At 36.6% G+C, this 16,603-nt stretch overlaps 1 protein-coding gene across 1 annotated transcript in view; it reads left to right on the top strand.

Moving 5' to 3' along the window:
• COL19A1 (collagen type XIX alpha 1 chain) overlaps window positions 1-16,603 on the top strand; it is a 329,106-nt gene that overhangs the window by 137,720 nt on the left and 174,783 nt on the right. The window contains exon 12 of the mRNA XM_030804323.1: window positions 8,801-8,854. Coding sequence (XP_030660183.1) covers window positions 8,801-8,854 — 54 coding nt within the window. The remainder of the gene's footprint in view (window positions 1-8,800; window positions 8,855-16,603) is intronic.

Genomic DNA, 16,603 nt, shown 5'->3' with positions numbered 1-16,603 from the left:
ATTTTCTTCCTTAATTTCAACCTTGGAGAATCTGATAATTATGTGTCTTGGGGTTGGTCTTCTCGAGGGGTATCTTAGTGGCATTCTCTGTATTTCCTGAATCTGCATGTTGGCCTGTCTTGCTAGGTTGAGGAAGTTCTCCTGTGTAATATTCTGAAGTGTGTTTTCCAGCTTGTTTCCATGCTCCTCATCTCCTTCAGGTACTCCAATCAATCGTAGTTTGGTCTTTTTACAAAGTCCCATATTTCTTGGAGGCTTTGTTCATTCCTTTTCATTCTTTTTCTCTAATCTTGTCTGCATGCCTTATGATAGCAAGGTGGTCTTCAAACACTGAAATCCTTTCTTCCACTTCACAAAGTGTAATGCTCTGTGTATGCTTCATGAAGTACTATTGCTATGCTTTTCAGCTCCATCAGGTCATTTATGTTCCTCTCTAAACTGGTTATTCTAGTTAGCAGCTCCTCAAACCTTTTATCAAGGTTTTTAGCTTGTTTGCATTGGGCTAAAACATGTTCCTTTAGTTCAGTGTACTTTATTTATTTATTTTTTTTTGACGGAGTCTTGCTCTGTTGCCGCCCAAGCTGGAGTGCAGTGGCTCGATCTCGGCTCACTGCAAGCTCTGCCTCCTGGGTTCATGCCATTCTCCTGCCTCAGCCTCCTGAGTAGCTGGGACTACAGGTGCCTGCCACCACATCCAGCTAATGTTTTGTATTTTTAGTATTGACGAGTAGTGATGGGGTCTCACCGTGTTAGCCAGGATGGTCTCGATCTCCTGACCTCACGATCTGCCCGCCTTGGCCTTCCTGAGTGTTGGGATTACAGCGTACTTTTTTATTATCCATCTTCTGAAGCCTACTTCTGTCAATTCTTCCATCTCATCCTCCATCCAGTTCTGTGCCCTTGCTGGAGAGATGTTGCAATCATTTGGAGGAGAAGAGACACTCTGGCCTTTTGAGTTTTCAACATTTTTTCATTGATTCTTTCTCTTCTTCATGAGTTTGTCTAGTTTTGATCTCTGAGGATGCTGACCCTTGGATGGAGTGTTTTTTAGGGACTTTTGTTGTTGTTGATGCTGTTGTTGTTGCTTTCTGTTTGTTTATTTTTCTTTCAATGGTCAGGTACCTCTTCTGTAGGGCTGCTACGGTTTGCTTGGGGTTCACTTCAGGCCCTATTCATCTGGTTTGCTCCCATGCCTGGAGATGTCACTCAAGGAGTCTGGAGAACAGCAAAGATGGGTGTCTGCTCCTTCTTCTGGGATCTCTGACCTCAAAGGGCACCAACCTGATGCTAGTAGGATTGCTCCTGTATAGGGTGTCTAACAACCCCTATAGGAGGGTCTCACCCAGTTGGGTGGCACGGGGAACAGGACCTGTTTAATGAAGCACTTTGTCCCTTGGTGGAGGGGGTGTGCTTTGCTAGGGGGAAGCCCACTCGTCTGGGCTGCCCAGATTCCTCAGAACTACCAGGAGGAAAGGTTAAGTCTGCTGGTCCGCAGAGACCGTGGTCACTCACCCCCTGCCCAGGGGCTCATGCCCAGGGAGATCCAGGTTCTGTCCCTGAGCCTCTGGCTGGAGTTGTTCTGCCCTTCCCCCACCCAAGGAACTTAGTGTGTTAGGCAGTTGTGCTGGCTGCTACCCCTTCTCCAGGGAGCTCAAACAGCTTAGACAGTAAGCCACAGCTGTGGGGCTGGTTGCTCCTCCCCGTGGGAGCTCAGCAGGCTTAAGCAGATTCCAGCTGAGAGGCTGTTGAGAATCTGTGCAGCTCTGGGGTTGGGACCCTAGGCTCTGGTGGCGTGAATTTGCAAGTGGGATTTTCTGGTCCATGGGTTGCACAGTTCTGTGGAAAAAGCATGGTTTCCCTGGCTAGGCAGCATGCTCACTCACCACTTCCCTTGGCTGTGGGGTGAGGGCTCCCCTGGCTCCCAGGTGGGCTGCTGCACCACACTGCTCTTCCTTCCTCTCTATGGATCATGCCAGTGACCTAGTCAGTTCTGGTGAGAGAACCTAGATACCTTGGTTGCCGGTGAAGGATTCACACGCTTATTATGGTTCTTTTCTATGGGAGCCTCTGATTGCCATTGTTTCTAGTCGGCCATCTTGGCCCCATCCAAATTTTTAAATTTAAAACATTTAGATAGATGACTATAATTTTATTTGTCATGTCATATATTTGCATTTGTATAGTCATAGATATATGACTATATTTGTATGTTTCTTCTAATTTTTTAAAAAATATAATGTTGAAGCAATAACTATTACACTACACTGTTACATTTATAGGATATGAATATATGATATATGACATCAATGATACAAGAAAATGGAGAGGAAATACATCTAAACTGAAATTTGCCATAGTTTTCTGAAATTAAGTCAATGTTAACTGGAATAGATTATGATAAAGTAAAGATGCATATTGTAGAATCACTTTAAAAATTTCAAAAAAAGCTAAAAATTTATGAAAAACTAAAATAGCATGCTAAAAATATTCGTTGAACAAAAATGAAGGTAGGAGAGAAAGAACAGGGGAGCAAAAATGATGACACTTATAGAAATAATTAAATAACAAAATAGAAACCTTTACCCAACCCAATGTTAGAAAATATTTTTCTATGTTTTGTTCTATAATTTTTATAGCTTTGGAATTTACATTTGTGTCTATTGTTCGTTTGAGTTAATTTTTGTGTAGGGTGTGATTTATGAATCAAAGTTAATTTTTTGCACATGGATATTTGCCATATCAATAATTACATTAAATGTGAACAGAATAAATACATCAAAAGGCAAAGAATGTCAGATTGGATTTTACAAAGCAAGATCCAACTATATACTATCTACAAGAGATATGGATGAGATTCAAGATACAAATAGGTTGAAAGTTAAAGGATATACAAAGATGTCCTATGTAAAGAGTAACCACAAGAAATATGGAGTGAGTATACTAGTATTACACAGACTCTATGACAAGTGGCATTATTGGAGATAGGAAAGAATATTTTATATAATGATAAAAGGGCCAATATAGCAGGAAGATGTAGCAATTATTATTGTGTATGTACCTAACAGAGCCTCAAAATGCATGAAGCAGAGACGGACAGAAATGAAAGACAATAGGCAGTTAGAAATAAATAGAAATTAGAAAGAAGCAATTAACACGATTATATTTAAAGATTTCAATACTCCTCTCTCAGTAAGAATATAGTAGACTCGAATAAGCCTACAGTACACTCATCTGAACTGACATTCATAAAACACTCCACCCAATGATAATAAAATACACATTTTTCCAAGTGCATATAAATAATTTACCAAGATAGACTATATTCTCCATTACTAAGTGAATCTCAATACATTTTAATGATTCAAGTTATATAAAGTATGTTTTTGGTCACAATGGAATTAAATTAGACATCAATATTAGAAAAAAAAATCTCTATTAAATCTTCAAATGTTTTGAAACAAAAAAATATGATTCTCAATACCCTGTAGGTCAAAAAAGGAATCAAAAGGAAAATTTGAAAATATTTCGAGCTTAATAAAAATAAAAACAAGTTTAGTTTTACAGATTTAAATGCTTATATTAGAAAGGAATAAAAATTGAATGTTAACAATCTAAGTATCCACCTCCAAGAATATGGAAAAAAGAGCATATCAATAACCAAGTATGTAGAAGGCAGGAACAATAAAATTAGAGTGGAAATAAAATAAAAATTGGAAAAAATAACTAGAAGAACAATAAAGAAAAGTAATACCATCAAAAGTTGGTTCTTTGAAAAGATCAACAAAGTTGGTGAACTTCTAGCCAGACTGATCAGGAAAAAAAAAGGAAAGAAAAAATTACCAGTAACTACAATGAGGGAGGGGACACCACTACAGACCCTACAGAAACTAAAAGGCTTACAAGGGAATATTATCAATGAGTTTAGGCTAATAAATTCTATAATACAGATAAAATGTACAAATTCTTAGAAAGTCAAAAATTACCAAAACTGACTCAAGAACAAATAGAAGAATTGTATAGTCCTATTTCAGTTGTATACATTGTAATCATTAAAATCTTGCTATCAAAAAAGCTTAGATTCAGATTCTTTAATTCTATCAGATGTCTTCAATCTTTATTTGAAGTGAGACCAATCCTACACATAATTTTTTCAAAAATCAAAAAGGAAGGAACTCTTCCTACTTCATTTTATGAGGCCAATGTTACTCTGATACTGCAAGTCAAAGACCTCACGAGTCCATAGGCCAATATCTCTCATAAACACAGATGCACACACACACACACATACACAAAAAACCACTTAACAAATATTAGCAAACTGAATCCAATAACATATAGAAACAATTATAAACCTTGAAAGAGTGGTTTAACATTTGAAAATTTGTTGATGTCATGCACCATATTAGTAAAGAACAAAACCAATATGATTACCTCAATGAATTCAGGACAGAATGTTTTTTCAAAATTCAATACCCATTCAACAAATTAAGAATAGAAGAGCAATTCGCCACTCTGATAAGAGGGATTTGTGAAAACAAAAATTGTGAGTATTTCACTTAATGATGAAAGACTGAACTCTAAGATCAGGATCAATACAAGAATATCCACTATCCTCATTTACATTGAATATTATCCTGGAGGTTCTAGCCAGTGTAATACTGCAGGAAAAAGCCATTAAAGACATATAAAATGGAAGAGAAGAAGAAAGCCCATCTTTATTCTTAGATGGTATAATCTTACATGTAAAAAATCCTGAAGAATCTACAATAAAAGATTACAATTAATTAGCAGGTTTAGCAAGGTTGCAGGAATCAAGTTGAATATACAACTTTTTATTTGATTTCCATATACAAGCAACAATCAATCAAAAAAATGAAATTTTGAAAACAATTTTATTTATGGTGATGACCTGTACATGGATGACTAAAAAACATTGCTAAAAGCAATTCAAGAAGACCTAAATAAATGTAGAGATGATTTGTGGATTGGAAGACCCAGTATTATTAAGGTGACAGTTCTTTAGATATTGATCTATAGAGTCAAGGAAATCTCAATGAAAATCTGAAGCATTTTTGCAAATGCAACAAATTTTTCTAGCCATCATGTGGAAATGCAAATGACCTGGTATAGCCAAAATGATTTTTAAAAAAATAACAAAACTGAAGGACTAATATTACCTGATTTCAACATTTATCATAATGATAATCAAGGAAGTGTGGCATCAGCATAAAGACAGACAAATAGATAAATGGGAAATAATAGAGTCAAAATGTAAACCCACATATATCTAGACAAATGGCTTTCAACAGGATACAAAAATAACTCAGCTGATAATAAATAGCTTTTTTCAACAACCCTTTTATATGGTTGGATTTGCATGTTCAAGAAAAAGAAAGACAAGAACTTCAACCCATACCTTGCACATTATAGAAAACTTACTTAAAATAGGTAATAGAAATAAATGTAAAAACCAAAACTGTAAATTTTTTAGAAGAAAATATAGAATAAATACTTTGTGATTTTGGGTTAGGCATAGATTTTTATCCATGACACTAAAAGCTCAATCAATGAAAGAAATAGTTAAAAATATCTCTTCTTTGAAAGACACTGCCAGGAGAATAAAAAGACAAAGCACACCATGGGAGAAATATTTTCAAATTACATATATGATGAAATGACTTTTATCCAGAATATATAAATAGCTCTAAACAATACAATTTTTAAAATGAGTGTGATTGTAATAGTACTCCACACAAAAGATATATGAATTGCAAATAAACTCATGAAAAGTTGTTCAACATGATTAGTCATTAGGAAAATCAAAACAAAACAAAACAAACATGGAAATGTTTGTTACTTTAATTGTTATGATGGTTTCATGGCTGTATGCGTGTGTCAAAACTTACCAAATTTGTGTACATTAAATATGTGAAAATTATTGTATGCTGATTACACCTCAATAAAGCTGTTAAATTTTTTTTAATTTAAAAATATTATTTCAAGAATAAAATAACGAAACCATATTCTGGGAGCAAGTATTTGCAAATTATATATCTGATAAATGGCTTGTATCAATAATACATAAAGAACTTTTACAACTCACAAATAAGAAGGCAAACTAAAAATGGAAAAAAGATTTAAATAGATGCTTCTTCAAAGAAGATACGTGAATGTCTAACAAGCAGAGGAAATGATCATTAATCATTAAGAAAATGCAAATTAAAGCCACAATGAAATACTATACATCGATAAAATGGCTATAATCAAAAAGATTGACAAAATTGGTGAGAGTATGTAGAAATCAGGAAGCCTAATACACTGCTGATGGGAATGTAAAATGGCACTTTGGAAACTGGTTTGGGAATTTCCTAGAAAGTTAAACACATATTTATCTATTATGACCTAGCAATTAAACTCCTGGGTATTTACGTAAGAAAAGTAAAAATCTATGTCCACAAAAAGATGTTTATTTTATTGTTCATAGCAGCATTATTTAGAATATCTAAAAATAAGAAACTGGTGAATTAATAAATAAAATATGGTGTGCCCATACAAATGATACTACTCAAAAGAAACAAACTACTCATCCGTGCAACGTGGGTAAACTCAAAAGCATAATGTTGAATCAATTAAGCTAGACAAAAAAGGCTACATACTGTATAATTCTATTTATATGAAATTTCTAGAAAAAAGCAAAACTATAGAGACAAAAAGTATGTCAGTTTTCTGGGACTGGAAGAGTGAGAAGCAGTTGACTACAAATGGGCACAAGGAAGCTTTTTTAGGTAATGGAAGTATTTTAATCTTAGGTTGTGGTGATGGTTGCAGACCTATATAAATTTACTGAAACGATTGCACCCTACATGTACAGTGTTATCAGTATTATGGCAAGTAAATCATGCCTTAATAAAACTGTTAGCTAAACAATAAAAAAGATATCTATGCTGGAAGTAGGAACATGAGACTCATTAGCATATAGATGATCACTGTAGCTATAAAAGTAGAAAAAACATCTAGGGAAAGTTTGTTGAAAGGGAAAACATAAGAAGCTGGGACAGATTCCCTGTGGAGCCGCAACACTTAGAGGATCTAGCAAAAATGAAAATGAGTAAATGCAGCTACAGAGGTAGAATAAAAATGAAGGAAATATAGCATCACAGCAAGTAAGTATTTCTAGGAGGGGGCTTGTCATAAAGATATCAAATGCTTCTGATAGGTTAAGGAAGAAAAAGACTAAAAGGTGTCTGTTGGTGGTCACCCAAGACCTTGGCGTGAGCAGTTTTTGAGGTCCAAATAAGGTACAAGTCAATCTGGAGTGGACTGTAGAGTGAGTGGGAGTAATGAATGCAAACAGGAGTATCGGGAGCCTGGCTCAAGAAGTTTATCTGAAAAAGGAAGGATTTCCTTCCAGGTGAAGCTGGAAATGACAGGAGAAGGAAGTGCGAGATTTTGTTTTAACAGAAGATTCAACAGCATGTTTCGGTGTGGTTAGAAAGAAGTGAGGGGGAAAAGGCTGAAGATTCAGAAGAGGGCCATAATTTTAATCATTAATTCCATGAGGGAGCAGAAAAAGATGGGATTGAAAGCCCAGGTTGAAAGATTACCATTAAACAGTAAGGAACAATTCTTCCATGTGGAAGAGTAAAGAATGGTTTTAAAATAAGTGAATTTGTAGATTTCATGGCATCAAGAAAAGGCTTGTATGATGGCTCCTTTTTTCTTGGTAGAAAGCAAGGTTTTTGAGAGTAAAAGCAGAAGTCATAATACCAAGGATTTGAGGGGAATGGCACACTTTAAGGACCTAGAATTAGATTAGTGATCATGAATTTATAATAATACCAGTCTACCCAATTGTATATTTTTTCTGTAGGAACAAGAGGTGGACAGTGATTCACTGGAGTTGGCTCCATCAGAAAGCTAGTAGAGCAAGGGTGTTTAGAGTGGTGGTAACAAAGCACTTGGAATGACAGATCATGGATGGACAAAAGTGAAGGCATTGGGGGCTGATAGACATTGTCTTCACTTTCATTCTCCTGAAACAAGGTCTGAGACAATGACTTGAGGACACGTAGTTGATTTGAGAGGGAGCTCAAGATACAGGAGTGAGGGAATGGGGAAAATAAGTCAAATGAAATGGCTCAAATGAGCTCAAATTTGAGCTCAAAATGGCTCAAATGAAATGAACGGATTTGAGATCCTTGGTATATATTGTCAATCCAAATCACCTTCCAGAAAGTTCTTTGTTGCTTATAGAAGAAAATATTCTTGTTCCATTTTGATGGTTTAATCATTTTTATGCAGCTTTTTTTTTTTTTTTTTTTTTTTTGAGATGGAGTCTCGCTCTCTTACCCAGGCTGGAGTGCAATGGCATGATCTTGGCTCTCTGCAACCTCCACCTCCCAGGTTCAAGCAATTCTTCTGCCTCAGCCTCCTGAGTAGCTGGGACTACAGGTGCATGCCACCATGCCTGGCTAATTTTTTTGTATTTTTAGTAGAGACAGGTTTCACCATGTTGGTCAGCCTGGTCTCGAAATCCTGACCTCAATTGATCCACCAGCCTCGGCCTCCCAAAGTGCTAGGATTACAGGTGTGAACCACTGCACCCGGCTACAGCTTTTCTTTGAACTTTTAAACTTCTCTTTGGTTTTACGACTCAGGATTGTTTTTTAATAAACGTGCCTTTCAAGGGTTTAGCAAAGTAATCGTATTGTTATAAATACCCAACCAACATAACTTTATTTTTTGCTAGCAAAGGTTTTCAGATATAAGAATTTTCATTGTATAAATTGTTTCTTTTTAGGGTGAACAAGGAGAAAAAGGAGATCCAGGTCTGGCTGGCTTTAATGGAGAAAATGTAAGCCTAACTCTTTTTTCTGATACTTTGTTTACATTTTACCACTAAGGTATGCTATTTAATGCTATTAAGATTTACCTATTTTTGGCAGAGCCAGCCAGCCATGATCCAACAAAATTAAGAATCATGATGTTCTTTCACATGGCTCAGTACAGGCCCAGTGTTTTTAGTTTCATTTCATTGGCTTTATATATTTTCTACCTGTGCTTAGCCTTAACAGGCCTTTCTCCTTGATGTTTCTTGCTTGCAAATTTTCTCGTCGTCTTTTTCTGTTTTCGTCTTACATATCTTCTGCCATGGCTTGTGCTCTTATCAGTGGTTCACTTTTCATCTCAGTCCAAATCTCCATCTAGTCTATAGATGGCGTCTGTATTGGTAGGCTTTCAGTGATGGGAAGAAAGGGCGAAGTGAAGGGAAACTAAATCCGTATTGCTCCCCTCCGTGGCACCAGTTCCGCAGCCTCAGGGATAACATCGTCTGTGATATCCTTGGACCCCAGTCATCTTCTCCCTTTCCCCTCAGGACAGTTATCCTCCCAGAATTGCACTCCAGATTTTAGGATAAAATTTGAAGGATGGCCCAAATGTGGGTTTCACTCTGAAATGTAATTTTATTTACATTTACTCACCTTTTACTATAGATATGTTATCTTTACTGGTAGGGGAAGTGTCCAAAATGAGAATTAGTTTTTCCCTTGGCTTCCTTTTCTCACTTACATAAATATGTTTTAGAAAGGACCTGAAGGGCCACATGACTTATAAAAGAATAAGGAAAAACTATGAGACTATGTCTAGCTCCCTAATGCCCTAGATGTGTTCAGAAACCCATTTTGTATGCAGGAGATCATTACAGTGGAAGAGAGGCTGAAGACCAATCCTTCCGGCCTGTGGAGAAAGTCGTGTGTGTGTGTGTGTGTGTGTGTGTGTGTGTGTGTGTGGAGTCTCCCAAAAAAGAAAGACTCTAGTAGTAATAGTAGTTAATGTTTCTATGTATGTTAACTAAAATAATAGTTGTTTCACTGTCATTCTTATTTCTTTCCCTTTGAAGTGATTTTTCTACAGCAGAGAATAGGCACAAGCCCCAATGGCTTGTAGCTATGGGAGTCTCTGCATCTTCTTTACCACCTGTAATACATCAGGACACTGAATGTCACACATGTTTAAACAGAGTAACTGACTCACCTTTTACTCCTGTCATTGGAGGCACATGGTGAAGTGGGATGAGTTCTGAAGTAGAAAGCCAGGGCCCAGTTTGTCTCCAGTTCTGTCACAGAAGAGCAGATCACTTCTCAGAGTTTGTAAAGTGATGGACTTGGGATAGATTCTTTTTTTTTTTTGAGGCGGAGTCTTGCTCTTTCCCCCAGGCTGGAGTGCAGTGGCAGTGGTGTGATCTCGGCTCACTGCAAGCTCCACCTGCTGGGTTCACGCCATTCTCCTGCCTCAGCCTCCCGAGTAGCTGGGACTACAGGCGCCTGCCACCAGGCCCGGCTAATTTTTTGTATTTTTAGTAGAGACGGGGTTTCACCGTGTTAGCCAGGATGGTCTCGATCTCCTGACCTCGTGATCTGCCCTCCTCGGCCTCCCAAAGTGCTGGGATTACAGGTGTGAGCCTCCATGCCCGGCGGACTTGGGATAGATTCTAAAGCCCCTGTCGCTATTATGTGCTATGATTTTGTGCAAAGAGTTATTAAGATTATAAACTTGAAAAGCCTGATGAGGCTTGAAGCATTCATTCAGGTTTATTGAGTTCCTGCTACATGTAAGGCACAGTGAGAAAAACAAAACAGGAAGAGATGAAGCCAGAGCATAGAAAGTACTGGATGTGAGGATGCTGTCCTTCCTCCTCATAACAAAGGGGAGATCTGGCCCACACTTTGTTTAAATGAAAATTCCTTTCACAGTGGATTCTGAAATGGATAGAATTTGGGCCTTTGCCTGTGTTTTCTGTTCTTTCTATTACACTCTCCATGAAAGCAAAGACCGTGTGTTGGAATCCTAGTACTTAGCACATGTTTGGGGTAAGTTCCAAATAACTATTTGCTGAATGTTAGTTTGAAAAACTGAGCAGTTATTAATATTATGACAGAGTAAAATATAAGTAATTAGAGTCTAAGCTAGAATAACAGATGTGGAAGGGAAGATACAGAGAATGATGCTAAAGAGGTAAAATACATATGATTTGGCACCTGATTGGAGTTGAAAACTCAAAAATAGCCCAACATGTTGACCGTTCTGTGTGAGAAGGATACTAACTTGTGAGAAACGCAGGAGTGTTGAAAGAGATTAATTACAGTGTTGCAAAAAATAACCAAACTACATGTATGTGGGCTCTCTGAGACAGAGGAGCAAAACAGAGTGTATTGCAAGTGCATAAAAGTAATATTGGAATTGAAATAAAGAAAAGATTTTTTGAAATATTTGAATAAAACTGGAAAAATATTTGAGAGGTTGGAACCTGAAATATATTCACATTAATTTCAAGATTTGAAAATTTTTCTTACATTGTCTGAAAGTAAGGTTATTGGGCTTTTTAATTAACCAACCGATACATGCATATATCTGAGGGCCTGCTATATTCCCAAACTCTCCGGTAGCCACTGTGTGAGTTCCAAGTCTGAGTAACACTAGCTTACTGAGAGATCCCAAAGGCCTAGTGAGCAGTGTGAATGTCTATCCCTTTGAGGAATCTTGGAAGAGTCCTTCACATGTTCCAGTAATAGGAGGGCATTCCTTTAGCACCGTTATTGTCTGATGTAGCTCATTAAGTACAACCATAAAGCATGACAAAGCACATCAACTTTTCTCGCTTGGTTACTTAGTTAATAAGCAGATGATGTTATTTTTTTCCCCTTAATTTTGCCAAAGATATTCAGGAGTCATGCCTAAGGAGAAATAACAAAAAGTAGTAAGACTTCTCCTCTTTCCCCTCCACTATCACTAGAAGTAAAGAATCAACTGCTTGGTTATTACACTGTTGGAGATGGGGGGAGTGTTAATATTGTGTTATAGTTCATAAACTATTTTCACAAGGAATTTGAAATTTGACCCTCACCCAGCTTAATTGTCTAGTAGAGTGGGGAGTGATAGTATTCCTATTTTCAGAAGCAGGAAATTAAAGGCTTCAGAAATTAAGCAACTTTGTTTTTTAAAATACTAAAATTGGCCTTTAACTCTAAATATTTGGCTGAAAAGTCTGATTTTCCCAGTAAATCCTGCCACACATCATTGCTTATTTTTCAGTGCTAAAAAAACTGACTCTGCAAACTAAAGTAATTCAGCATTTATGACAGTTCACTCTGACTTTCAATAAGCCCAGGTATACATTCCTAGAAATTGAAAGGTATTATAATGGCTATTTTGATTTGAATTAAAGTCAAGCCATGATGGAAATTATAACTTCAGAAATATTATCTTAGAATGTGTAGTAAATGAACTCAATGGGCCAGGTGACTCCAGCTACTTTCTAAGTCAGAGTATATTGGAATGCTTTAATATTTCTACTAAATGAATTCCACAGCCTTTTTAATAATCCTTATTGTGCATATTATATATGTATCTTAATGTCAATGTATCTTAATAACTTATTTTGTGCCAGCTTTCTCACAAAATGAGCCAGCTCACTTTGGAAAGTGTAAACTTTAATTTAAAGGGTAGTATGTAGCAATTCAGTCTTTCTCAATGTAGCACTGCTGGCATTTTGGCAAGACAATTCTTTCTCAAGTCAGACTGTCTTGCAAGAGCAGAATGTTTAGCATCCTTGAAGCTCACTAACCTAATCTAATGCCAGTAGCAGCCCCTAGTCATTGGGACAAGAAAAAATGTGCTGATATTTTTCTAAGTGTATCTTAACCGTGTATGTGTGTGTGTGTTTGTGTTTGTATGTGTGTGCATGCCTAAACTTTTGTTTGATGTCTGTGGTATTACTAAACAAATGCATGCTCGTATGTCCATTCTAATTTAAATAATGCATACAAAACATATATTAACATTTTCAAAAATTTGAATTGCTAGAAAATTTAACCTTGAAAATATATGACCTTGTCTTTACACACAATCTAGTGTATAATTAAATAATTTTGACTGTGGCCTAATATAAGATATATTTAACAAAGGTATCTTAGAATAGACTTGAGAGGGAATAATATAACGTTATAATTGTGATCTTTAAAGCCAGACTATCTGGGTTCAAATCCCAGCTCTGCCACTAACTAGCTGATGTACTACTCGGTAAATTACTTAGCCTCTCTGTGCCTCAGTTTCCTTATTTGCACCACAGAATGATAATTTCAATAGTACTTACTGTAGGGGAAAAGATAATTTTCCCTTCTCCTCTGAGGGGTTCAGTCTGCTGAAATGAACTGACAATGGACAGATTAACAGGAGAAAAGGCATACAAATATATTAACGTGCATACAGTGGGAGCCATAAAAAATACAAGACTCAAAGAAAGGCCAGATGGTTGAAGCTTAAATAGAACCCTCTTTATAGGAAAGAAGGAGATGGGGAGATGTAGGCAATTTTGAGAGGCAGTAAACTATTTTTTGAATTGAATGGGACCAAGAGCTAACAATAGCTTGTGGACAAGTTACAGAAAGGTGAGGGCTGGACCTGCACTGTGAACAAAAGTTGTCTTGTTTCGCAGATAAAGACGCCCAGGTAATCTCTCAGAGCTGCCCTCAGAAGAATAGACTAAGTCTGTCTGGGCATGGTGACAACTTTTAGTTTCTTCTCTTCTCCAGAGATTAATTTTCCTGATTATTCTGTTAGATTCCTAGGAAGGGGGTTTTAAGACAATTGCTTTTTCTGGAAGAAGATTTCTCAGTCTGATAAACAATCTTCCAGAGAGAGCTCCTCCCTGTACTTGAGGAGGGGTTGGAGGAGAAACAAGAGAAGGTTAGAAAGTTCTTGGATCTGAGGCAGCTTCTAAGGCTTTTCAATTCCTTTTAATTCAAAAGTACTCAGCATGCCAAAGCACCACACTTTGGGGTTATCACTCTGTGTGCCCCAAAATTACCTCATGGATTTTTTTGTGAAGATTAAAAGGACTATCATACAGAAAGCATTCAGAACAGTGTCCAACATAGAGCAAGAACTATATAAACATTCACTATTATTAGAAACCGAGTTAGATAAAACACATTTAGCTCTAATAGGTACATCTTTTTATTTATTTGTTTCTGTGGGATTATATAATCTTAGAAAAGTAGACTTAATTGTTGAGTTGTCTCTTTTTCTGAATCTATATTATGATCTTTTAAATATCCCTTATTAGAATTACAGCATCTGGTGTTTCTAAAATAATCATGTTAATCTCCTTATACCAATGCAATCTGTACTAGAGAATACAAAAATATTGAAATCACAAAACCAGTGATAACGGCTGGCTACAGCTGTTGACATTGCTAGGGAATAACGTTAAGTCATTGAAAGCTTGTGAAAAGAATTAATTGATGGGTTAAAAATCTTTAACAAATAATATTTTTATATTATCTTCTGAATTTTAAAGATGTCTCATGAGTAGTACTAGGTACTCCAACAAAAATTAATTTTATAGTCTACCTGCTTTTATAATTCTGGTTATCATACTGCTCTTCAGCTTTTATCTTGCCTTTAGTTAACAGTTTCTGCCTCCACATTACATGTAGAATCAACTACTGTGCTTTTGAGAATCTTTATATACATGAATTTTATTGAGAACCTTCGTAACAGATACCCATCTTACTCAATATTTAATTCAGAGTCTGTTCCATTTGGCTCTTTATGCCTATGGTGAGTGCTGTGTCCTTTCTCCCTAGCACTCAATAACCATTGATAGGAGCACCAGTGTGACACAAGGAGAAAAACTGCATTTGAGAAAAGTGTTACTGATGTGTTTCTTAGAGGCTATTACAATGCCATGGCCTTAACAACATTGTACTTTGTCACAGGAAGACGTGAGTTACATGGGCCTACTTTAATGGTCATAAAAGTAGAAGCTTGACAAATGCAGTACTTCTCAATTGGATTTTATCCTATGCAAGTTAAAGCACAGTTGTTACATATCCATCAAACTGGTATAAAGCTGAACAAGAAAGAACTATCAGTTATCCCTTAAACTTGAACTTGAAAAGTAAAAACAACATTTATTAAGTGCCTACCATGTGCTAAATGTCTCTACAACATATGATTCTCAGAACAACCCTTCAAGAAAACTATTACTTATTATACCTATTTTATAGGAAAGCTTACCCAACTTACCCATGATTATACATAAAAGGCCATTCCTCTTCTGAACTGCTGAAATCCACATCTGTGAAGTCTTGGACACCTCCAGTAGAATTAGGCATCTGTGGGAAATGCTTTTGTCATACCTGCTATATACTTCAATGATAATACCCAATATTCACATCAACTTGTAATTGGCTGCATCATCCCTTCCCCTTCTCCCTGCCCATAGTTGACTGAACCAGGGAGAGTTACCAGATTCAACCACCAATACATTGCTTCCCTAGAAATTACAACTGGGATTAATTTGTTGCAATTAATCTTTAAATTTTTTAATGTATTATTTTATACCTACAAAATAAAAGATATAACATATATGATGGTTATAAATCATAGTTATAATGAGAACCCCAGTGTACCCAGAACTCAGTGTGAGAACTAAGATGTCATCCTCCACTTGGAATCTCCCTGGGTGGTTCACTATCTACTGTCCTCCACTCCAGAGTTAACCATTTTTCTAAATGTTGTACCTAACGTTTCCTTCCATTCTTAAAAATTATGTTTCACACTTACACATTTATAAGGAGTATATAATTTAGTCTTACATGTTTGCAGATGTTCAATAATATTTGTTGAGTAAATGGATACTCGAGGTTTTTATCAGTCATTTCTTTTTTCATGTTTGTCTTTTCTCTGCATAGTTTTACACAAGGAAGAAGAGAAAACCTCTTTTTAATACATTTCTCTGCTCAGTGAATGGCATAACTTCCTAGCCACTTACTTAAGTCAAATGCAACTCAGCCTGGCGACTTTCCTTCTTCTTCTCCACTTCTGGCATATCTGCCAGTCTTGCTTTCAGCATGTGCCAACTCTGACCACTTCTCATCATCTCCACTGGCACAAGCCCGTCCCAGCCATCCTGCTCTCTTTCCTGGAAAAGCTATCATAGCCCCTTTTCTGCTCCCACTCTTGCTGCCCATAATCTGTGTTCCACGTTGCTGCCAAAGTGGTTTGTGGGGATTTTTGTAAACATGTTCATATCATGTCATTTTCCTACTTAAAACACTTAAGTGGCTTCCCATTGCATGTAGAACAAAACCCATCTTCCTCATCATGAACTGCAATTATGTACCATGACCCCTGGCAAACCTTGACTTAATCCCCTAACCGTTACTTGTGTGCTTATGACACTCCTTTTATCTTGGTGACATCTGTGCTTCTTGTTCCCTCTGCCCCCACACAGATCATTGCATGGCTGGATCCTTTTTTTTTTTATTTGAGCAAATTCATGAGGTACATGAGAATTTTTTTACACATATATAATACGTAGTGATCAAGTCAGGGTGTTTAGGCTGTCCATTTTCCAAGTGCAATACATTTTTTAAAAGTATACTCATCCTACTCTGCTATCAAACATTGAATTTATTCCTTCTACCTTACTGTATGCTTGTATCTTTTTATCCACTTATTTTCATCCTCCCTCTCCCCCTCACTCAGCCTTTCCAGTCTTTGTTATCTATTTTTACACTTTACATGTGTTCACATT

The sequence above is a fragment of the Nomascus leucogenys genome, chromosome 3 (assembly GCF_006542625.1).
Source record: "Nomascus leucogenys isolate Asia chromosome 3, Asia_NLE_v1, whole genome shotgun sequence".
NCBI lineage: Eukaryota > Metazoa > Chordata > Mammalia > Primates > Hylobatidae > Nomascus > Nomascus leucogenys.
This window is presented reverse-complemented; position numbering and strand designations above follow the sequence as displayed.